The 22,892-nt window shown below is 51.8% G+C and overlaps 2 protein-coding genes across 5 annotated transcripts in view; one reads left to right on the top strand and one right to left on the bottom strand.

Annotated features, from left to right (window-relative positions):
* The window catches only part of Tvp23a (trans-golgi network vesicle protein 23 homolog A), a 37,301-nt gene extending 31,245 nt beyond the window's left edge, over positions 1 to 6,056 (top strand). Inside the window, exons 3-8 of one of the 2 annotated variants that reach the window (XM_045130053.1) lie at positions 1,775 to 1,919; positions 2,692 to 2,781; positions 2,952 to 3,080; positions 4,378 to 4,506; positions 5,145 to 5,204; positions 5,760 to 6,056. In XM_045130053.1, the coding sequence (XP_044985988.1) occupies positions 1,775 to 1,919; positions 2,692 to 2,781; positions 2,952 to 3,080; positions 4,378 to 4,506; positions 5,145 to 5,204 (553 nt within the window). In that variant the 3' untranslated portion in view covers positions 5,760 to 6,056. The remainder of the gene's footprint in view (positions 1 to 1,774; positions 1,920 to 2,691; positions 2,782 to 2,951; positions 3,081 to 4,377; positions 4,507 to 5,144; positions 5,205 to 5,759) is intronic. The other variant, XM_045130054.1, reaches the window with a different exon arrangement.
* On the bottom strand, positions 5,944 to 21,844 carry Nubp1 (nucleotide binding protein 1). 3 transcript variants are annotated; one of them, XM_045130050.1, is made up of 11 exons: positions 21,806 to 21,844; positions 21,623 to 21,727; positions 19,549 to 19,682; positions 14,785 to 14,853; positions 13,542 to 13,574; positions 12,890 to 12,980; positions 11,728 to 11,882; positions 9,011 to 9,121; positions 8,670 to 8,772; positions 6,754 to 6,837; positions 5,944 to 6,210 (listed from the first exon to the last, which is right to left on the bottom strand). In XM_045130050.1, exons 1-11 carry the CDS (start codon positions 21,822 to 21,824, stop codon positions 6,152 to 6,154), a joined length of 963 nt encoding a protein of 320 aa, XP_044985985.1. In that variant the 5' UTR covers positions 21,825 to 21,844; the 3' UTR covers positions 5,944 to 6,151. The 3 variants fall into 3 exon arrangements, with proteins under 3 accessions (XP_044985985.1, XP_044985986.1, XP_044985987.1); XM_045130051.1 differs by lacking the exons at positions 21,623 to 21,727; positions 21,806 to 21,844 and adding an exon at positions 21,433 to 21,511; XM_045130052.1 differs by lacking the exons at positions 21,623 to 21,727; positions 21,806 to 21,844 and adding an exon at positions 21,383 to 21,400.
* Between the last annotated feature and the right edge of the window lie 1,048 nt (positions 21,845 to 22,892).

A 22,892-nucleotide genomic window follows, 5' to 3' on the forward strand; every position in this document is an offset into this window, starting at 1 on the left:
TCCTTAGGGTAGCAGCCTCCTGCCTGATGTGTGGGTGGGAAGTGTCCAATGCGGAGTAGAAAAGTCATCCACAGAGCACGAGGAAGGCTCTTCTAGGGGAGGAGAGACCAGGAGACCTGAGAGACCCCCCCCCAAAAAAATGCTCTCCCAGGCATAAAAGAGAGAAAGTTGTGGTTGCTGGGGAACGTCAGTGAGGCTCAGGGGCGGAGCCAGGCTGAGTGACTACGGGGTTAGATGGTAACCGTTGTTTCCAGTTGTGAAGCCCGTGTTTCTAAACTCTACACGCACCACCCCACACCATCGCTTCAGTGTCCTTAAAGAGGCTACTGTCTAGCTACACCCCACTTTACAGAAGGCCGAGGCCTTGAGGCGTTCCATCCCGTAGAGGAGGCAATGTGCTCTGCAGAGAACAGAGAACCCAGGTATCTAGAGCTGGGCAGCTCAGAAGCATCACCGTATTTGCCTCTTGATGGAAGGAGCAGGAAGCTAGTGGTCCTGAGCCGTGGGATTGCTACTGTTCCCTCCCCCCCCCCCGTGTGTGTGTGTGTGTGTGTGTGTGTGTGTGTGTGTGTCTTGGGCCACAGCCTGCAAAGCTCTGAAGACCAGAAGACTAGTCACCTTAGTAATGAATTAGCCTGATGTTGCCAAACGGCCACCTCCAGATGTGGACTGAATGAGGGTCCGGTGGCAGTAGTGCCTCCTAGGAAGAGCTAAGGATGGCCAGGAAATGACCCCACTTAAGATGACCCTTCAGTAGTTAGAATTTTTCTGCATTTTATTTTAGGTAAACCCCAGCCAAAAGGGAAAAGGGAAAGTGGGCAGACGGGACTTCAAGTTGATGAACTTCCAGGTTTGCCTGAATCAAGGCACACTCCAGTCCCTCTCAGGCGTTTCTCCAGATGTGTGTGCGCGTGTGTATTTGAGAAGGTCTCACTCACTGTGTAGCCCAGGCTGGCCTTGAACTCATGATCCTGCTGCCTCAGCCTCCTCAGTGACAGAGTAAGGTATGTGGATGCTTGTGTTGTAGGTGGTTTTTGTTAGTTTGTTTTGAGGCAGGGCCTCACTTTGTAGTTTACAATGGCTTGAGGCTTTTTTTGCCCTCTACCTACGGGCTCCAGGGCAACTATCTGCCCGCTGGCCAGCGCCACACAGTCATCCTGCACCTGTCTCTCTGCAGACACTCGTGTCTAATCCACACACAGGAGATCCCTTCTGACCACCTGCCCTGTGCTCCTCGCTCCCTAAAAAAGGCAGCTCCTGCTGCTGCTGCGGCCCGAGGGCCTTCCCCCGGCCCTTGTTCCTTCCTGAGTTCAAGCACCATCTTCCCCTGGAGCACACTGTGGAGCCCTTAGCATGAGCTCACCTGCCACTCATGTGTCATGACCATTCCCTCTCCCTGGGAACACCCCTGTCCCCCCCCCCGCCCCCCAGCGACATGAGAGCTCTGCCTTGTGGGTGACACATAAGTCAGTGGAATAATCCAGACTTTACCTTTAGGGAACTGGTCACTGTCATCGCTAGGTGAGAAGACAAGAGATGACAGTCTCGTTTCACTTCAGAAGGTGACACTGTTCCAGAAAAGGGCACGTGACGTCTGGAGTCCAGTTAGGGGAAAGTCCCGGGTTCTGCAAGGGCCACCCGGCAAGTGGGACGTGGCCCAGAACTGCTAAGGCAGCCGTGTGCTCCTGGGCCGCTGCCTGAGCTCTGCGGGGTAAGTTTAATGCCCTTCCCCTCGGCTCTTGAGACTCAGAGCACCTCCGGACTTGTCCCCCAGGCATCCTCTGGCCACCTTCTTCCACCTGTTCTTCCGAGTAAGTGCCATCGTCGTCTACGTGTGCTGTGACTGGTTCAGCAGGAGCTTCGTGGGCTGCTTTATTACCGTGCTTCTCCTGCTGGCCTTCGACTTCTGGTCGGTGAAGGTGAGGCACCCTGCGCTAGGGACACACGGGCCTTGCTCCCAGGTGGTGACGGCCCCTCCGCATGTGGGACCCTGAGGTGCTTTGCTCAAAACTGCTGATATGAGCCAGGCGTGGTGGCACACACCTTTAATTCCAGCACTCAGGACGCAGAGGTAGGAGGATCTCCATGAGTTCGAGGCCACCCTGAGACTCCATGATGAATTCCAGGTCAGCCTGGGCTAGAGTGAGACCCTACCTCAAAAAAAAAAAAAAAAATCTGCTGATATGTACTTACAAGCACTGAACCTGTATCATTTAATGTCCGAGGGCTCCAGCCACTGCTAACAAACTCCTGACTATGTGCCGCCTTGTGCATCTGGCTTACGTGGGTACTGAGGAACCGACCCTGGGTCCCTGGGTTTCACAGGCAAGTGCCTCCTCAGCTGCTAAGCCATCTCTCCAGCCCAATAATTTTTTAAAAAATTATTTTGCAAGGCATGGTGGTGCACGCCTTTAATCCCAGCACTCAGGACACAGAGGAAGGAGGATGGCAGTGAGTTCGAGGCCACCCTGAGACTACATAGTGAATTCCTGTTCAGCATGAGCCACAGTGAAACCCTACCTCAAAAACACAAAAGAAAAAAATTAATTGAATTTGAGCTAGCAGGAGAGAATGGGAGCACCAGGGCACTTAGGAGGCTGCAGCAGGAGAATGGAGTTCAAGTCCAGCCTGTGCCATATCAGCTACTTTGCCCATGACATGCTTATATATCCACTTGTCCTTTTTCTTCAGAATGTGACCGGGAGACTCATGGTGGGGCTCCGATGGTGGAACCAGATAGATGAGGATGGGAAAAGCCACTGGATCTTTGAAGCCAGAAAGGTGTGTCCCGGGTCAGGCCACTCACGAGGGAGATGGCTGCAGGAAGTTTGCGTGGTTCCCCGTGGCTTGTATCTGACCCCCACCCTGCACAAAAGCCCGAAAGCAGCGGTCGCCGCATGGCCTCTGCAGCCGCCCTTGCTGGTTCTGAACCCGGCCGCTCTCCCGCCCAGGTCTCGGAGAGCCCCACGGCCGCCACGGAGGCAGAGGCGCGCATCTTCTGGCTTGGCCTCGTTGTCTGCCCCGGGATATGGACCGCGTTCTTCTTCAGCACCCTGTTCTCCCTGAAGCTCAAGTGGCTGGTGAGACCACAGCAGCCCCCCCCCCACCGCCTGGGGGGGCGGGAGCGGGTTTCAGGGGTCACACGTGGGCACACTGAAACAATGCGGCCGCGCCCACACTCAGACGCACAGGTGGGAGGACCACCATGCGCTGGGGGCCTGTGTTACAGAGATCCTACTTCAAAAGACATGGCTGGAGAGATGGCTTAGCGGTTAGGCGCTTGCCTGTGAAGCCTAAGGACCCCTGTTCGAGGCTCAATTCCCCAGGACCCACGTTAGCCAGATGCACAAGGGGGCGCACGCGTCTGGAGTTGGTTTGCAGTGGCTGGAGGCCCTGGTGCGCCCATTCTCTCTTACCTCTTTGTCTGTCACTCTCAAATAAATAAAAATGAAAAACAAATTTAAAAAAAATGTGAAAGTGATGATTAAAAGGCTTCTGGAGGATCTGTGCTCTGCAACCAATTTCAGGATTATTTTCATCCCTCCAAAAATCCAGTTTCCCCATTCTCACTTATCTTTCTACACAGGCTGACCTATTCTGGGATATACTACAAAACATGGGACCGTGTAACAGTTCTTTTTTTTTTTTTCTTTTTTGAGGTATGGTCTCACTCTAGCCCAGGCTGACCAAGATCTCACACTGTAGTCTTAGGCTGCCTCAAACTCAGTGATCCCCCTACCTCTGCCTCCCAAGTGCTGGGATTAAAGGCACGTAACAGGTCTTTTGTAACTAGCTTCTTCCATTGTTTTTCAGGTCCATCTGAACGGGAGTGTGCACATGCACGCACGTGTGTGCACTGATCTAGTAGTGCACTGTATGTGCAAAGCACATTTCTTGTCCATGAGTTGATGTCAGTTGGTTGTTGGCAGGTTTTTGGTTCTTGTGAGCAGCGTTGATTAGAAAGGAGCTTATTTCTCAGGTTCTAGAGGGGAGCCCAGGGCCTTGTGCATGGGGGCAAGTGCTCGACCACTCAGCTGTGTCTTCAGCTGCAAAGATGTTATGTTTTTTTTTTTTCGTTATAAACAGTGTGCTGTCCTTTGTTGGGTAGGAGCCCCTACTGAGGAGGTATAAACTACCTGTGCTGAAGTTTTATTTGGGAGGTATGGGTATGGGATTTCAACGTCACGGACTGGTATAAGCAACACTGTGAGACTCCAGAGTTTGGCTCACATCCTAGGGCAGTTTCCGTTTCTGTCTACTCCAGTCTCCTCTCAGTGATGACAATGGTCCCGGCCCCTTGCTTGCTTGGGCCCAGGCCAGCAGCCTTGCCCTGCCTTGGCGTGTGCCCCCAAGTTCCCCTTGCTTTGCCCTACGCAGGCTCTTGTGATTGCCGGGATTTCCCTGCAAGCTGCGAACCTCTATGGCTACATCCTCTGTAAGATGGGAGGCGAGAGTGACATCAGCAAGGTCGCGGCCAGCTTTCTGTCCCAGACAGTGTTCCAGACGGTGAGTGACCGAGGTCTCACTCTGCACTCTCACGGCCAGGCGCTCAGGGTAAAGAACTGTGGACAACTGCAGCGTGCAACATTTCAGTATCAACTGGCTGCTGCTGTTCTGCTTTTCACATTTTTTTTTCAAGGTATGGTCTTGCTTTAGCCCAGGCTGACCTAGAATTAGTCCCAGGCTGGCCTTGAACTCACAGTGATCCTCTTACCTCAGCCTCCCGAATGCTGTGATTAAAGGTGTGTGCCACCATGCCTGGCTGTTTTGTTTTTTTACTGTGTAAATATATATAAAACTGACTAAGCTAAGCCTTTCAGATGTGAGGATCTGGGCATGAAGTACACTCACAATGCTGCACGCTGTCACATCTCTGGATTTGACAGTCCTATCAGCAGTCACATTGTGTCCTTTTGTGTCTGTCATTTAATTTAGGTGATTTTCAAAACTACATAACTAAGGGGAGAATCACAAAGCCTTGTTTGAGGCCAGCAGATGCAGGAGCAGGCTCCCTGTGTGATAGTTTGAACACCTTCAGTGTGAATGGAGCTGTGTGATGCCGTGTGGTACTAGGTGACATCCCAGTGAGGCTGCTCTCTTGTCAGGCTGGGAGCCATGGTCTTCCCCCCCCCCACCCCCCGCAGGCCTCAACAGATGACCCTCAGAAGCCTGGGCTCGATGTGCTGGAGCTCCGCCAGCATTAGGTGAGTGGGACTTGAAGCCAGCGGTCTGGGACCTCATTGGCTGTGCATCTCCTGCCACTCTGTGCCCAAGGTCTGGACAGGCTGTCCAAGGTGGCCAGTCACACATCCAGGCTGGTTCTCACTGTGTGGGGCCTACCCGGGGCTCTGGGGATCCATAGGTCTTCAGGGGAGTCCCACCCTCCTCACATGGACCCCAGCAAATCCAACCACACTGCAGGTGTAGAGGAAGGGGCGGAGGGGCAGGGAGAACAGGAGGGAAGAACAAGGGGCTTGCCCACCTTCTAGTGCCCCGCCCTGGCGTGAGGTGGACGACCGGGAGCCACCCTCCCCTCCACTCTCAGTTCCTTTGCCGCAGCCCCACCACGAGGTTGATGGAGTTTACATCTCTCTCAAAAGCACCTTGGAGATGGCGTGCTGGGCACATGTTCTAAAGGGAGTGTGCAGACCACAGGCTGTTGTCCCATAGGTGACTTGTGGGCTCCCAGCTGAGGCCTGCACGCCAACCCCAGAGCGAGGGATGCTGGTGCCTCTGCTGCTGACCTTTCCCTCCCTCAGGTGGGGGCTGCTTGAAAGAGATCCACGGCGAAACCACACTCGTCCCTCTGTCCCTGCCTAGGCTGACTTACTACCAGAGGCAGAGACGGCTCAGACCCGAGGCCCGCGATCCAGCATGGGTCAGCAGTGTGGCTCCCGCCCTCCCACCCTTGGACCCCGCCCAGGAAGCAAGTCTCCTCGAGGGACAGGTGTAGGGAGATGTTTAGTTTAGAATGGCACATGTGTGAAGAATGGCCTGTACCTACAGAACAGAAAAAGTGGACAGATTAAAGTGTCTCTGAGGTGACTTCAAACCAAGTCCGTGTCTGGTCCCTTTTTATTTGTGGCTCCGGCTATCTGTCCCCTGCAGGTTCTGCAGCTGGGGTCCCTGTGGCCTTCAGCACTGTCCCGTTTCAGGAATTGACGTGGTTCTTGTTGTTTGACTGGTGGGAACCGCAAAAGCCCTGGATCCCTGGAAGACAGGACAAGACAAGAGGAGCGGCAGCCCGGCAGCCCTCTGCCTGCGGGCCGGGGCCGGCTGCTGCACGTGGCTGGCTGCGGGGCATGTGTTTGGGGTTCCCATTGACTTGTTTGTTTTTCAAGGTAGGGTCTCACTCTATCCCAGGCTGACCTGGAATTCACAATGTAGTCTCAGGGTGGCCTCAAGCTCACGGCGATCCTCCTACCTATGCATCCTGAGCGCTGGGATTAAAGGCGTGCACCACCAAGATTTAAACAGCCTTACTGACATGTATTTCCTATGACACAACTCACCCTATTTTTCAAACCATGAATTAGTCTACAACATTCACACACTAGGCGATCTCTCATGGCTTCCTGGGAGTCATTCTGTGGTCATTCAGCTCTCGGCACTGTGCTGTCCCCATCCAAGGCTGGAGGCAGCGACCATCCTCTTTCTGAAGGAAGGCTGTCCTCACACCCAGCCCCGCTCCTTGTCTGTGACTTCCTGCCAGCAGATGTCTGAATTTCCGCTGAGACTCACATCAACACTTACTTTGAATTATACTTTTGTAGGCTTTTGTGGCTGGTGAATCCGGGGCTTCAACAAAAAATGACTGGCCTTTGTCACAGCTCTTCCCTTCAAGAGACAAACAAGAGAAGAAGAGACACTGGGGAAAGCCCAGTACCACGAGGTCTTGGGGTGCTTGCTGTGCCGAAGCCATACAGCTCACGCTCCAGCCCCCATGGGTTCAGGGGAAACAACGCTAGGATCTCAGCTGTGTCCCCTTCATCCGGCAGCCCTGGCTTCCATCTCACTGTGGCTTTGCCTATGCATGGCAAAGGCAGTTCCAGGGCCACAAAGAACTGACTCTGCAGCTCCAAGTGGGCCTAGGAGTCTGAGTTTGAAGAGATCAGTCAATCCCAGCACCAAACAAAAATCCAACAAATGGATGGAGGAATGGCTTAGCAGGTGAGGCATTTGCCTACAAAGCCAAAGGACTCAGGTTCGATTACCCAGGACCCACATTAGCCAGATGTACAAGACAGTACACGAGTCTGGAGTTTGTTTGCAGTAGCTGGAGGCCCTAGCATGCCTATTCTCTCCCCCCACCCAGTCAAATAAATAAATAAATAAATAAATATTAAAAAGAGTTTTTAAATCCAACAAAAATAACAAGGGAGGTGGCAATTAGTTCTTTGATTAAAGAGATAGATAATGACTGCACATGGTTAAAAAAAATTATAGAATACGAAAGGAAAACATCACAGAAAATACATCCAGAAAGGTACTAGTGTTTGGAGCATTTTCCAGAAGCACAGATACAAATGTATAAAATACTCTTGTCTCTCCTGCTTAGAAGGAGCACACTGCACAGGTCCTGCCAGCTGCTCTCCGTGCATCACTTCATCTTCTAGATCACCCACATCGGAAAAGATCGATCTGCCAGTCCTTCCCGTTGTACAGCTCCCACTACTGTTCCCTCTTGGCTACAAGCATGCCATCCGTAAGGACCACATGTTGACCCAGGGAGACACGGTTACTCTGCGGAGTTAGCGTGTGGCTTTCCTTCTCCAGGCCAAGGCCCAGAACCCAGTCCAGACCTGACCTGAAGTGGCTCAGTTCCTCCTGCTGGTACCTAACACACACCTGCTCAAACATCTCAGTCCCTCTCTGCTGACAGGTGAAATCCAGTTCCCACACGTGGGTGCAGAGCCACCCACAGCTGAGCCTTGTCTCCCTCCACAGCTGTCATGGGCTCCTCCCTCAGACCCAGGCCCTGCCACATGCGACTGCCCCACTTCCTGCCATGGGTCCTTTTACTAACATAAGATGCGTAAGTCAGCTCTATTCTTGGAGAAATTGAAATTGATAGGCGGACAACGCGGCCCTGTCTGTCCCTGCAGTAAGCCAATGCCCCGGGTGAGCACGGGTCGGGGACAGTGTGCCACTTCTCCCTCGGTGCCGAAGGCTACCCTGAAGCAGGTATCTCAGGCTCCTGGGAGACTCAGAAACTGAAAGAGCACTCTTCATCAGCCCTGACTGTAGGCCAGTGACAACTGCCGTGAACAGTGGGCTGTCGGCACTGCAGACCAAGGGCCTTGCAGCCAGGTGCTGGGGAACCTGCCCAGGATTTCCACCTCACAGACTTCATTCCTCCCCAGCTAAGACTTGGTCACCCACCCACTGAAACTTCTTCTGGGCCATCTCCTTGGTGTCTTCCTTTCCAAGTATCCCCTTCTCCACAAACCCTGATAGTTACCTCTCGGGACAGGTCCTGCTCCATCCTTACAGGCTAGCCCAGCTGCCCCTCATGGCACTGGAGGTCTGCCAGCTGAAGCACCAGCCCCAGGCTTCTCTGTCTTTCCTGTGGCTGCAGCATGGGCGGCCTCCCACAGAGCCCGACACCCCCGTGCCCAGCTGCATGATGCCTGTAAAGACTTCTCAGTGACAATGGTGTTCAGACTCACCTATGTGCGGATCCAAAGGCACTTTGCCAAGGAGAGGGACGTTCAGGTCCTGGCACATGGCCTCTGCGCCCCCAGTTGTGGGAGGAAAGATCTGAGATTCTTTCTGCGAGGAAGATGAAAAGGGAGGAAACCTGATTTTGCGTATCATAAGGACAAAACACATGTTCAGAACATTTTCCAACAGTGGTTCGTTTTGGATGGGACACACGAGAGCATTTCCCCCAGGCAGCAGTGGAGGCGGTGAATGGGGCTCCCCTCCCCAGCTGGCCAGGACCAGCTCTGCTAGTCCAGGCCAGGACAGCAGAAATGTCCAGTGTACCCCCAACCCCAGGGCCCCTCACCTTACACTTGGGGCACACGAAGGTGCTCATGTTCTCCACCACCCCGATGATGGGCAGCTTCACCTTGTGGCAGAAACTGATTTCTTTCCTGACATCCTGGAGGGACACCTCCTAGCGCGGTTCATACACAGCAGCGAACCCAAAGCGAGGGGAAGACAGACAACATGCTGCAGTGAGGTGGGTGCACCACCAGAGCCCCGAGATCTGTGACCCTGGGTCCATAGTCACCGAGGGCTCCATGACAGCCCTGCCCCAGCTGCTGTGACTTCCCACAACCCCCAGAGCATAGCCTGGCAGCATGTCCAACGAGCCTGTGAACAAACCTGCTCTGCCTTCTAGGGAGCACTCTATGCCGAGCCAAAGCAGGAGTTGTTTTGTACATCAGGGATTAGCAGCTCACACCCAGAAAGAACGTTCAGGAACATGCCACTCCTCTTGGCACTGTCTGAGCTGCCTTTGGTCCACAATGGCATTGCAGCATGGTCGTGACACAGACTTCATAGATCACGCAAGTGAAAATATTTTCTAGCTGCCTCTTTATAGAAAGAGCTTGATAGCCGGGCGTGGTGGTGCACGCCTTTAATCCAGCACTTGGGAGGCAGAGGTAGGAGGATCACCGAGAGTTCAAGGCCACCCTGAGACTACACAGTGAATTCCAGATCAGCCTGGACTAGAGCGAGACCCTACCTGGAAAAAAAAGAAAAACCAAAAAGAAAAAAGAAAGAGCTTGATAACCTCTGACTGGCAGTATGAATACAACTTGATGGACAAGAAAACAGGGGTGCTGGGGAGTTAGCTCAATGAGTAAAATGCCTGCCTTGCCAGCAGTGAGGACCTGAGTTCCATCCCCAGAACCCACATGAAAATGCTGGGTGTGGAGACACACGCCTGTAACCCTAATGCTGGGGAGGTGAAGACAGGGGCACCCCTGGGGCTCACTGGCCAGTAGAGCCCAGCGAGCAAGTTCTATGCTATGCAACCGTCTCACAAAGAAAGAAAGTGAGAGGAAGGAAGGGAGGGGTGGAGAAAAGGACGAAGAGAACACATGCAGCATACACATGTGCATCTCCACACACACACACACACACACACACACACACGTATATTAAAACCAGAGAATGCTGCCCTCACTGAATCAAATACACTTTTTTTTTCAAGGTAGGGTCTGACTCTAGCCCAGGTTAACCTGGAATTCATTATGTACTTCCAAGCTAGCCTCAAATTCACAGTGATCCTCCTACCTCAACTTCCCAAGTGCTGGGATTAAAGGTGTGCACCACCACACTGGGCAGAGAAAAGAGGGAGGGGAAGAGGGAGAATGGGCACCTCAGGGCCTCTAGGTACTGCAAAGGAACTCCAGACACACGCGCACTTTGTGCATCTGGCTTTACGTGGGTAACAGGGAATCACACTCAAGTCGTACATGAGTTGTTAAGCTTTATAAGAAAGCACCTTAATGGCTGAGCCATCTCTCCAGCTCCAGATACACTTCCGACCTCTGAATGCTTGTCTTACAGTCACTGACTGTGTGTACAGAGCCTAGCCTCTATCTTCCCCAGCTACTGACAGTACAAGCACGTCCACTCAAGCGCTAGGCTGGCTCATCCTGTCAGTGCGGCCTCCCCTCAGCGGCTGCGGCTGTGCCAATTAGGAGCTCCTGAAAAGCTCACAGCTTTGCGAGATCTCCTGAGATACACGCCAGCCTCCCAGGCCTCTTGACTACGGGATTCGGGGGAAAGAACTTCAGCTGGAAAGTGAGCCGGCTGGTCCTGTCCCTCACATCCTACCTCGGTGGCTCCCAGCTTGTTGCCCTGTGAATAAAACTGCTGCTTTGTCAGCAGTGACTCGTTTTCTCTTTTGGTCTTTTTGAGGCAGGGTCTCACTCTAGCCCATGCTGAACTCACGGCCATCCTCCTACCTCTGCCTCCCATGTGCTGGGACTAAAAGCGTGCACCACCATGCCCAGCTTAGGAGTGACTCTTAAAAGGGTGCCTGGGCTGTTGGTGAAGGACATGTGGAGCTCAGAGAAAGTGGTGTCCTGGTTTGGAGCCTCATTTTCCCCTTTTTGTTACAATTGTGGGCTCACAACTTTTGGAGGGAGAAGGGCTTCTGCTAGGTCTGCTCCCTCTGTGAATGATCCTAAGGATGGGCTCAACTGCCTGTTTGATTTTCGGGTGCTGTGGGTGGAGCCTAGGACCTGTGCAAGCTACGCACATGATCTATCCCTGAGCTGCACCTCGAGCACCAAGATAAAGGCTTTTTTTCTTTTTAAAAATTTTATTTTTTGTATGTATGTGTGTGCATGTGTGTGTGTGAGTGTGTGTGTGTAGAAGGGGAGCATGCATGCTCCATTGTGTGTGGAGGTCAGAGACAACCTTGGAGTGTTGGTCCTATCCTTCCACTTTGAGACGGGCTCTCTTGTTTCTTGCCATGTAAACACTAGACTAGCTGGCCTTCAAGCTTGGGGATTCTCCTGACTCCACCTCCCATTGCCACGGGCATGTTGGAATCACAGACACGCCAGCTTTAGGTGAGTGCTGGGAATTCAAATCCCAGTCAGCTCGCTGGCAAAGCAAGCACCTTTAACCACCCAGCTGTTTCCCCAGTCCCAGGTTTTTCAATTATTTAGTACTTGGGATTAGACCTGTGCCTGGTGCATACTAGGCAAGGGCTCTACCACTGAGCTATAGCACAAGGAAGTCTCGGCTCTCACTCACCTGAGGGGTCGTAATGATCACAGCCCCATCAATGTGTGCAGCGGCCAGATACTGGACAACAGAGAGGTGCTCGTCGGACGTGCCGGGTGGGGTGTCCACAATGAGGTAGTCTACGTCTCCCCAGTCAACGTCTCGGAGGAACTGCTTGATCATGCCTGGAAAGGAGCCAAGGCCACTGTCTGCACCTTCCTGCAACTTCTGAGTCCCCAGAGCAGCCGGGGATCTGCACATGCTCCTGGCCTCCCCCCACAGCGGTGGCTCTCGAGTAGGGTGACACTGTCTCCAGGGGTCAGGTGGTAATATCGGGACATGTGTGGTTGCCACGACGAGGTGGATGGGGGTGCTTGGGTGTCTAGTGGGTGGAGGCTGGGGGGACTACCTTTAATGTCCTTCCCCGAGAGGCAGATATCACGTCACCCTGATAGACTCATGTGGACAAGGTGCCAGCAGGGCAAGGGAGAGTGTTTGCCCTCAGCTACAACTTCTACTGTGACCTTCCATCCCCACCCTGGTGGACCTGACAGGATGTCCCACCACACGGTTCTCTCCCTGATACAAGCCAGCCACATAGTACCACACTTCAAATAAGTGCAGGATCCTGTAAGTCTTAAGGACAGGAAAACTCATGGTAGAGATTAGGATGTACATAATGAAAACTGGTGTTTCTTTTCTGTTTGTTTGCTGGGGGGCACAGGCTACAGGACAGCCAGGTCCTGCCACTCACATGTTTCCCGGAGACAGTCTCTCGCTGAACCCCGAGCTGCTGTTTTTGGTCAGAATGGCTGACCAGCAAGCCCCAGTAATCCTGTCTCTGCCTCAGGACTAGGGTTACAGATGTGTGTTGGCCACATCCAGCTATGTATGAGAGTCAAACTCTGGGTGAGTCAGGCCCTCATGCTTGGTGGCAAGCACTCCTGCCCACTGAGCCATCTCCCAGGGGTATTCTTAGAGCTCTCCTCCGACAGAGGTGTAAGAACACACCATAGGCTGGGGTGTGTGGCTCCATGGCAGAGCACTTGACTAACATGAGCCACGTCTGAAACTCTAGCACCAAAATCATATTAAACACCACAAAGCCCAGCAGGCAACGGCAGCCGCCCTGATAGAAAGGGGATCCGATGGAACAAAAGCTACAAGCACGAGAAGCAACAGAGTCACAAACCATTTTTCTTTGGTCCCCTCCAGATGACGGCATCATCAGGGCTGCCGAGCAGGAAACCCACAGACATCACCCCCAAGTTGTCCTCCACATACTACAGAAGGAGCAAGAAACAAAGCAAGACACTCTTCACTCAAAGCAACAAAGCGGGACGCTTCTCAGTGGCTCTAACTGGGCTCTATTAGAAAAAACGTCTTTTGGGGACAAATATGTGACCTATGACCATGCCCACTCTGTGTATCCTCAAGTTATTTTTGAAGAACAGGCAACTACATTGAGATTTTTCAAAAGGTTGTGTGGCCCTGTGGTGTGGTGACAGTCAATGAAGCCAAAATAAGTAAGCATCATATCCTCAGCTACCTTAATCAGGGATTAGCAAACTATGGCCCCAGGAGCCCCACCATTGGTTTTGTAAATAAAGTTTTATTGGAACACAATGTGGTCAGTCACATTTACTGATACCCTTTTATAGACAAAGTTTGCCAATCCCTGGTCTAAAACGTACCTCCTACTCCTGGAAAAGTATTTCAATGAATGTTCATGGACAAACAGGCAGGTTGGGAAAGCACTGCGAGCCCCCCCCACCACCACAAAGCCACCGTGCACACCTACCCCACACATGCTACCCCACAGTAAGGGAAGGGGGACGACTCACCACTGGAGACCAGCCTGAGCCGCTCTGGTGAACCTGTGTGAACATGACATTTGTTCCTGAGCCATGATGCACCCTGGTCACCGTGTCACAGACAAATCGGACGACGAGGACGGCTTCATATGCCACAACCCATCATCCTTTGTGGCACTACTCAACTCTTGAGGGAAGGGTGAGGAACGAAGACCCCTGTCAACCCAAGCTTACTCCCCAAGCCTGCTCTCGTCAGGGAACTAACCTCGCTCAGGTTCAAGTCAAGGCTGGTCTTGAACGCCTAGCCTCAAGTGATCTCCTGCCTCAGCCTCTTGTGTAGCTGCAACTACAGCATGTATCACCACGCCAGGCTAAGCTTCTACTTCCTACTAAGCACTCACTGCATGGTAGGTATATGGAGGTACGGACAAGAAGTGTTCAACACACTTGGACACTGCTCTTTTACCTCAACAACGGGTGATGTCACTGACACCCTAGAACCCAGGCCTTGGCAGTACCATGAAGACTGGCCCCACATGCCTTGGGTGTGTGGGCATCTACTCTTGCTCCTCAGGTCCAGAATGTTCTTCGGTAGCTCTCCATGCTGGGAAAGCCCTCCTCCACTGTGTGCTGATGCCAGCCCTGGGTGAGGATGCCCGGGCCTCCCTGCACCTGCCCTCTCCTCCACTGTGTGCTGATGCCAGCCCTGGATGAGGACGCCCGGGCCTCCCTGCACCTTCTCCCATGAGGCCACCGTGCTTTGTCTACCACCGTCTCCTCAGAACAGGATGTGGTGCCCACACTTCCCTGGGACAATGGAGCCACTGGCCCACACACCACGTGGGAATTCTCCCTGGGGCAGCATCAGCAAAGTGCATGGCCCCACCTCTGTCCCACGTCACTTATCAGCCCCAGTCTTGGTTCCCCAGAGGAGACCACAGTGCAGAAAGCCTCCTTTGCTTCCAGAGATAAACCCAAGCAAACCCTGGCCCTGGGATTCTCCTCAGAGGGAAATTTCCTCAGCACACTTCTGCATTTTGCTTGTTGCTTTTCTGACCCCGAGAAGGCAATGAAACCAATGCTTATCGAATGCTGTGGACACGTTAAGATTTCATTGTGCCACACACACCCCCATGCCAAATCCAGTTGGGCTACTGCACATGCATCTGAGCTCCTTTTGTCCACATGTGAAGACGCGGCCCCACTCACCTTGCTTGTTTAGCAATCTGGCGCTAGCCGCTTGTTCTAAGAGCCCCCAGGTCAGAACCGTTACCTGCTCTCCTTCCAGCCCCATTATCTTGGGAATCGAAGGCCCACATATATCGATGTCCAGAAGAGCAACCTGGGAATGAGGAGACCAGCTGTTGAATCACTGAATGCCCAGTCCCCCAGGTATGCACAACAGAGGGGGCGGGTCAGAGGTCAATGACCAGCAGGGAGGCTGGGAGACGACAGGAAGAAACTGGGGCAAGCTGGAAGCAGTCACTTTTTCATGAGGAAGACGGTGAAACACAGTTCAAAACTCCTACAGCAACACCGTGCCCAGCCCAGGTCTGGCCGAGCGCCTCTAGGGTGATCTTATGACTTTGTGTCAGGCCACTTGGAGGTCCAGCCGCTGTTCATTCAACCCCAGCAAAGTGGATCATCATCTCTACTTCACAGAAGAAATGGGGCCCAGGGACTTTCTCAATGAGCAAGGATTCCCACTACCCCATGGGGCCTGGAGAGGAGAACATCTGGGGGAGCTCCAAGCAAGCCCCATTTTCTTAGGACTAAAGATGAACACTAAGCTTCCAAAAGGAAACTAAAAGTCTGAAAAGCTCTTTGCCCAGGGGAGGTTGGGTGCCATCTCCGAAGACTCCTTCCACCAAGCAACACCCTGCCTGCCCTGTGAGGGGTCTTGTGAAGGGCAGTGCATTTATCTTAAGAGCTGGGCTATCTCGAATCCAGACTGCAGCACCCTCGGGTAACTCTGGAACTGCATCATGTTGGTTTCTTGCTTCCCTCTTCATGCCTACTTCCTCCACACCCTCACAGACCAGTGGTCAGGGGACTCGAGATCCCCGGGGGGCCTCAGCTGGCCCACCTTGGGCCTAAGATCGAAGCACAGAGACACCCTCCATCCCAGAAGAGGACCGTGCTTCCTTCAGCTTCTTCGTCTCCCTCCATTTCTGGTCCACACTTTGCAACATGAGACAGTATGGCATCGCTGTAGCCCCAGCAAGAAGCAGCCCCCTTGGGTCTCTGGCCACTTGTCTTCAGGCACCACTGATCCCTTTATTTTTATTTTTTGTTCATTCTTATTTATTTGAGAGCAACAGATAGAAAGAGGCAGAGAGAGAGAGAGAGAGAGAGAGAATGGGTGTGCCAGGGCCTCCAGCCACTGCAAACCAACTCCAGATGCATGCACCCCCTTGTGCATCTGGCTAACGTGGGTCCTGGGGAATCAAGCCTCGAACCGGGGTCCTTAGGCTTCACAGGCAAGCGCTTAACTGCTAAACCATCTCTCCAACCCACCATTGATTACTTTTGAGGAAAGATACTCCCCACGATCAAGGGAGGGAACTGAGTCACATGCAACACAGATGGCAGTCACCCCAGGAGGGTGCCTGGTAACAAGTTCTAAAGCTCAGGTCCCAGTGCTTGCTTTGCCTGAATTTAATTCCCAGAACCCATACAGAAATGCTGGGCATGGTGGCACATACTTGTAATCCCAGCACCATGAAGGCAGAAATAGGACACTCAGGGCTCATTGGCCTGCCAATCTAGTCTGACTGATGAGCTCCAGGCCAACCTGTGACCCAGTTTCAAAAAAGGTGGACTACAGTCCCATCAAGGTGTCCTCTGGCCTCCATAAGCACACATATTCATACCCACACATGCCCTCCTCCCAGCATTAAAACCAAAGAATGAGGGGGCTGGAGAGATGGCTTAGCAGTTAAGCACTTGCCTGTGAAGCCTAAGGAGCCTTGATCGAGGCTTGATTCCCCAGGACCCACGTTAGCCAGATGCACAAGGTGGTACATGTGTGCGCCCATTCTTTCTCTCTCTCTCTCCCCCTCCCTCCTTCCCTCCCTCTTTCTCTCTCTCTCTGTCACTCTCAAATAAATTTTTAAAAAAGGATCAGAACCCTCTACCTGAGGAGGGCTTCTGTCCTACTTCTGGACCTTCCAAGGCTGTGTCACCTCACAGTGGCTTTGCTCTGCCTCATCTGGTGTGTGACTGAGAGCTGTGGCTCTCTGTCCACAAGCATCTGGGAGGCTCTCAGCATTCAAATCCCCAAATGCCCAGGGTGGACTGGCTAGTGATCCTTCTCACCTTTTAGCTCGAACTTCAGGGGCGCTGGACATGCTCACAGTGAAAGCTGACACCTGACTCCTCATGTCACTTGGCTCAATTCTGACTATAAAGGAGGCTCCTTCCTTCCCTGAGTGCACCTTCCCTGCCTGTCTGGCATGTCTCAGGTCCCTTTTCCACATCTCTCCACCCAAGGCCCTTTCCAAACAGGATGACAGACTGTGCAGGGCTTCCAGCAGACAGCGGGTAGACCAAGCAGGGGCAGATGTGCTGCTCCCCACCCTCCTGCTGACAAATGATGCTAGAGATGCAGTCAATAAGCCCCAGCCAGCATTCCCCATCTGCACACGCAGATGGTGCTCTTGTCATGCTCATGAAAACACACTTTCCTCATGCCTTTTCAAATTAACTTGGTGTGTGAATGGCACAAAAGTGCCTCACAGAGTGTGTGCAGGTCAGAAGACAACTTTTGGGTGGCCCTCACCTTCCATTGCATTGGAGGCAGAGTCCCTGTGCTCACTGTGCTGACTCTGAGCTTCTCGGCAATCCTCCCATCTCTGCCTTCCTTAGACGGTTGGTTCACTGGGATTAGGGATCCTGCTTCCGCTTCCAGCTTCTCGCAGGCTCTGAAGATCTGAACTCAGGCACACAGAGTTGTGTGGCAAGTGCTTAATCCACTGAGCCATCTCCCTGGCCCCTGATCGTATTTTTTGAGAGAGTCTCACTATGTAGCCTAGACTGGCCTCAAGTTCACAGTAAGCCTCATGTCTCAGCCTCCCAAGTGCTGGAAGTTTTAGGTAAGACACTAGATCTTTTTTATGTACAAAGAAACATAGCTTGTCAAGCCATGTTTCTACACTGGATAGCATGTTTCCTTCCAAGTCTCAATAAGCATGCAGCAAGGACTTCAAGTGTTACTGGGGTAGGGGAATGACACAGGACTACTCACGAAAGCCTCACCCTAGACAGCTAAGAGTACTCCTGGCAATGTCTACCGCCAAAGATAACTCCAGCTGATATGCTTGGTGGATGTTTCTGGTGTTTCTGGGGACAGAACCCAGCATAACCACTAAGTCACATCCCTAGCTCCTTCTGGATACTACAGACGATGTGAGAAAACAGACTGTCTGACCAAACTCAGCAATGCATACCTGACCCTCAGGTGGCAAGACTGTCCCTTAACAGAACCATGAATGAGCAGGCATGGTTTAACCTGATCTGAACAGTGCTTTGGGAAGGCTACAAACACTTCCACAGCCAACATCAACATCATCTTCCATACGCTGGAGTGTGTGCAAGGAGATAGTCAAGACTGCTGTCACAGACATGAGCAGAGCACTTACTACTCCTCAGGCACTGTGTCCTCACCTTACCTGCACCTTCTTACTCAGTTCTCTAGGTCCCATTTTACAGATGAGAACACTGAGGAGGAAGTAGGGTGTGAACATGGACTGTCCGATGCCTGAGCTTGTATTCTCAGCTACCCACCACGCCTTTAAAAAGCCAACATCCAGAGCTGGAGAGATGAGTCAGCAAAGGTTGATGACCTGGATTTGATTCCCCAGTACCCACGTAAAGCCAGATGCACAAAGTGGTGTGTGCACCTGGAGTTCATCTGCAGCAGCAGGAGGCCCTGGCTTGCCCATACACTCTCCCTGTATGACTGTCTTTCTGTCTCAAATAAATAAAGTCACCAGCCAGGCATGGTGGCACATGCCTTTAATCCCAGCACTTGGGTGGCAGAGGTAAGAGGATCCCTGTGAGTTCAAGGCCATCCTGAGACTACACAGTGAATTCCAGGTCAGCCTGAGCTAGAGTGAGACCCTACCTTAAAAAAAAAAAAACAAAAAACTACCATCCAGAGAGTAGCACTTGTCTGTTTTGAGAAGGGGTCTCAATATGTAGTTCTGGCTGGCCTGGAACTCACAATCCTTCTGCATCTATTTCTTAGGTGCTGGGATTACAGGCATGAGCCACCACACCAGGACGGGTGACCCGAGTTTCATTTTCATCTGCATACTTGAGTAGAAATGAATGACCTAGTGTGAGGTCAGCACACAGTCACTGCAAGGGCTAGACAAAAAATATTTTCTGCTTTACGGGCAACGTCAAGAATACTACATAGGGCTGGAGAGATGGCTTAGCGGTTAAGCGCTTGCCTGTGAAGCCTAAGGACCCCAGTTCGAGGCTCGGTTCCCCAGGTCCCACGTTAGCCAGATGCACAAGCGGGCGCACGCGTCTGGAGTTCGTTTGCAGAGGCTGGAAGCCCTGGCGCGCCCATTCTCTCTCTCTCCCTCTATCTGTCTTTCTCTCTGTGTCTGTCACTCTCAAATAAATTAAAAAAAAATTTTTTTTTAAAAAAAGAATACTACATAGGTACTTAGATGGCACTTGAAAAGTGACCACCCCAAGTGTAAACAACGCCCTTGGCTCACGGGTCATGGCCTGGATTCAGCCCACTGATGACAGCCTGCAGGATCTTGACACAGAGAAAAGCTACAAGAGGATAAGATGGAAAATGAAGTCTGCCTGAAATGTAGTAAATTATCAGCACACTAGGAGAGCCATATGTACACCTACCACCTAGCTACAGAACTTCAGCTGACGGGCCAGTTCCTTCTTCTCTGGAGGATGGAGTTAGTCAAAAAAGCCAGTTCCATGGAGTCTGAGGAGCTTTTCTCTACAGCCATCAGGAGCCTCGGATAGAAGGAGTACCTCCCGGTTTTCCCCAGGGTCCCACCTGTGTGTTTTCATCCTCTGCGAGGCCATGGGCAAGGTGGGCACTGAAAGTGCTTTTGCCAACACCGCCTTTCCCAGACAACACCAAGACCTTGTGTTTCACCGTCCTCATTTTCTCTTTGATTTCCTCCACAGCTGCAAAAAAAAAAAAAACACAAACAACAACAAAAAAACCACTCAGGTGATGATGTCTAATGGCTAAGTCCCCAGAGATGTGTGAGATACCACTTCAGCAAGACAGTAATAAGCGCTAGCAAGAAAATAAGGCTGGCCAGGTGTGGTGGTGCATGCCTTTAAATCCCTGCACTCAGAATGCCCAGGTAGGAGGATCACTGTGAGTTCCAGCCCAGAAAGGACTACAGAGTGAGTTCCAGGTCAGCCCGGACTAGCATGAGACTCTGCTTCAAAAAAAAAAGGGTGAGGGTCTGGAGAGATGGCTTAGCAGTTAAGGCACTTGCCTGCAAAGCCTAATGACACAGGTTTGACTGTGCAGAACCTATGTAAGCCAGATGCACAAGGTGGCACGCACATCTGGAGTTCGACTGCAGTAGCTAGAGGCCCTGGCATGCCAATTCTCTCTCACACACACAAGAAAAAATAGAACAAAATAAAAACACGTGAGAAAAAGAAAATCAGAAAAGAAGGCTGTAATCACACCTCACACCTGAAACCATCTTACTTATTGGTTTGTGTATTTTTCTCGTACAGTACAAGCTCTCAGCATGGGTCTACTCTCAGCTCCTGGACAAAGAACCTTGAACACGGCTAAACTTCAAAATCTCCCCAGCATTGTCAACATCTACCGGCATTTTTGGGATGTCACCAGGGGTAGTACTGGCATCTAGTGGCAGAGGCAGGAAACTCTGGCAAAGAGGCGGCAACATACCTAGCCCACAAACCTCATTTACTGTGCTTCCAATGTCCTATTTCAAATCCTGAAAACCACACTGCAAGGTCACGAATCTCTCCTATCTCTGACAAGGACCAGCACACTCAGAGAGGCTTCCCCTTTTGCTCAAGGTCACAGTTGGCAGTGGACGTAAGAATCGAGCTCAGTCTCTTAGAACTTCGTTTACTGCTTTCCAGCACCCTGCTAAGGAGGTTCACAGGGCTCCTCCACCCTGGAGTTTGCCCTTCACAGTACTTAAGCCGGCAGTGATTAACACGCTTGCCCACTCGTTTTTCTCCTCTGTTTGGCTACTCCTTGACAGTTTTCTGCCTCATTTTCATGGCGCAGAGCACAGTGCTTGGGAGGTGACTAATGACATTTCTGGTGAGTGAATGGGAGACTCACTCCTCAAGAGGAAGCAAATTCTATATAGCTGCCAGAAAGAAGAGTTAGGCCTAGTGGCCTCTACACCTCAATCTGGAAAAACAAAAACAAAAAACAAAAACCTTCATTCATTGATTTATTTTGAGAGAGAGAAGCAGATAGAGACAATGGGCGCATCAGGGCCTCTAGCCACAAACTTAATTCCAGATACATGCACCATTTTGTGCACCTGGCTTACAGTAGGTACTGAGACTTTGCAAGCAAGTACCTTAACAGCTAAGCTGTGTCTCCAGACCTACACCTCAATTTTTATTCCCTATTTCATCTGCAGTCCATCTCTACGCACCAACGAGAGTGACTATCAAAGTCCTGGACTCGCTCCCCGACTCCCCCTGCAGGCTTTTTTTACACACCTCCGCCACCTTCGGGCCCCGCCCCTCTTTGGTGTCCCTTTTATGTTATTTATTTATTTTTGGGTTTTCGAGGTTGCGTCCAGCCCAGGATGACCTGGAATTTACTATGTAGTCTCAGGGTGGCCTCGAACTCACGGCGATCCTCCTACCTCTGCCTCCCCAGTACCGGGATTAGTGTCCCTTTTAATTCCGAGCTCACCACTGATCTTTCTTCGCCCAGCATTCCTCAAGCCCCGCCTTTAACTCTACGCCTCTCCTAATACAATGCTTAGTACTGCCTACTAGCAACTGTCATTCATCTTTTAAGTCCCGCCCCCTTATCTTCCCATGCCCCGCCTCTTCCGGGCCTGTGCCTTTTACTTCCGGCTCAGGCCCAGCCCCTTCCTCACCCGGGTCCGGAGCGGCGCCGGCTCCAGAGGCGCACAGCCGCTGGTTGGGACATCCCTGACACGAGGCCCCTCGGCCCGCCTGGGCGCTGTCGGCTCCGGGACAGCCTGCGCGGAGACAAGGTCACAGTTAGCGCATACAGTGTCCCTTCGGCCCTGTCACCCACGCCGCCTCCGCAAGCTTACCGTGGGGCACCTCCTCCATGCTGCCACCCTTGTCATCGACGCGCTCACCGGAACCACAGTGTCGTATTTCCGCTTCGCGGGCCCAATCTCACTCCGGCGGTGCGAAATAAGTCTCGATAAGAGGGCTCTGCGCATGTGCAATCTCTGTACGGCTGGCGGGGATGAGGGCTCCGATCTGTGTTGAGTATCAAAGTGAGCTGTGGCCATCTTAAATATTAGGTCACCTATCTCAAAAAAAAAAATGTGATTCTCCGTGACCTCAACACCGTTTTTTAAAATTTTTATATATTTATTTATTGAGAGAGAGAAAGAGGCAGACATGCACAGGGAAAGAGAGAGAGAGAGAATGGGTGCGCCAGGGCCTCCAGCCACTGCAAACGAACCCCATTCGCTTGCGCTCCCTTGTGCATCTGGCTTACGTGGGTCCTGGGAAATCCTTAGGCTTCACAGGCAAGCACCTTAACCACTAAGCCATCTCTCCAGCCCTCAATACCCTTTTTAAGCCAAAGAAGTTGGAAGCAATACTGTTGATCCATATAGTTTATATTCATACTCAGGTCCAAATAAGCCGGTCCCATCCTGCATTTGATCACTGTACCTCCTTTTAAGTCCCTAACTGTATTTCCTTTTTTAGTCTTTAATCACACTGATGATAATTTATTTTTTATATTTGAGAAAGAAAGGGGTGGACAGATACAGAAAATGGACATGCCAGGGCTTTCAGCCACTGAAAACTCCAGAAGTGTGAGACACCTTGTAACTCTGGCTTACGTGGGTCCTGGGGAATGGAACCTGGGTCCTTTAGCTTTTCAGACCAGCGCCTTAACTAAGCCATCCCTCCAGCCCTCACACTGATAATTTTTAAGGCGTCCAGGCCAGCCTCTCACAGAAACCTTACAATGCTTTATCTGATCCTACATATGCCATAATTTGACTCAGGTTATTATGTAATTATTTTTACTTCAAAATATTCAGTTTATTATTTTTAAAATCAGCACAGTAAAAACTGCCACACAGATGTCTTGATACCACCAAGACAAGTGTTCCTGTTGGTTCAAGTGCACACATCCAACTCTTCAGACTGCAG

This window comes from Jaculus jaculus, chromosome 11 (genome assembly GCF_020740685.1).
Source record: "Jaculus jaculus isolate mJacJac1 chromosome 11, mJacJac1.mat.Y.cur, whole genome shotgun sequence".
In the NCBI taxonomy this organism is placed as follows: domain Eukaryota; kingdom Metazoa; phylum Chordata; class Mammalia; order Rodentia; family Dipodidae; genus Jaculus; species Jaculus jaculus.

Excerpts from the sequence above, each read along its gene's own strand:
- Nubp1 (XM_045130050.1), bottom strand. Across the intron at positions 9,122-11,727 it reads TGATCATTACGACCCCTCAG|GAGGTGTCCCTCCAGGATGT; the intron begins GTGAGTGAGAGC and ends GAACCGCGCTAG. Across the intron at positions 6,838-8,669 it reads GCCTTTGGATCCGCACATAG|GGAAGAGCTGTGACAAAGGC; the intron begins GTGAGTCTGAAC and ends TGTCTCTTGAAG.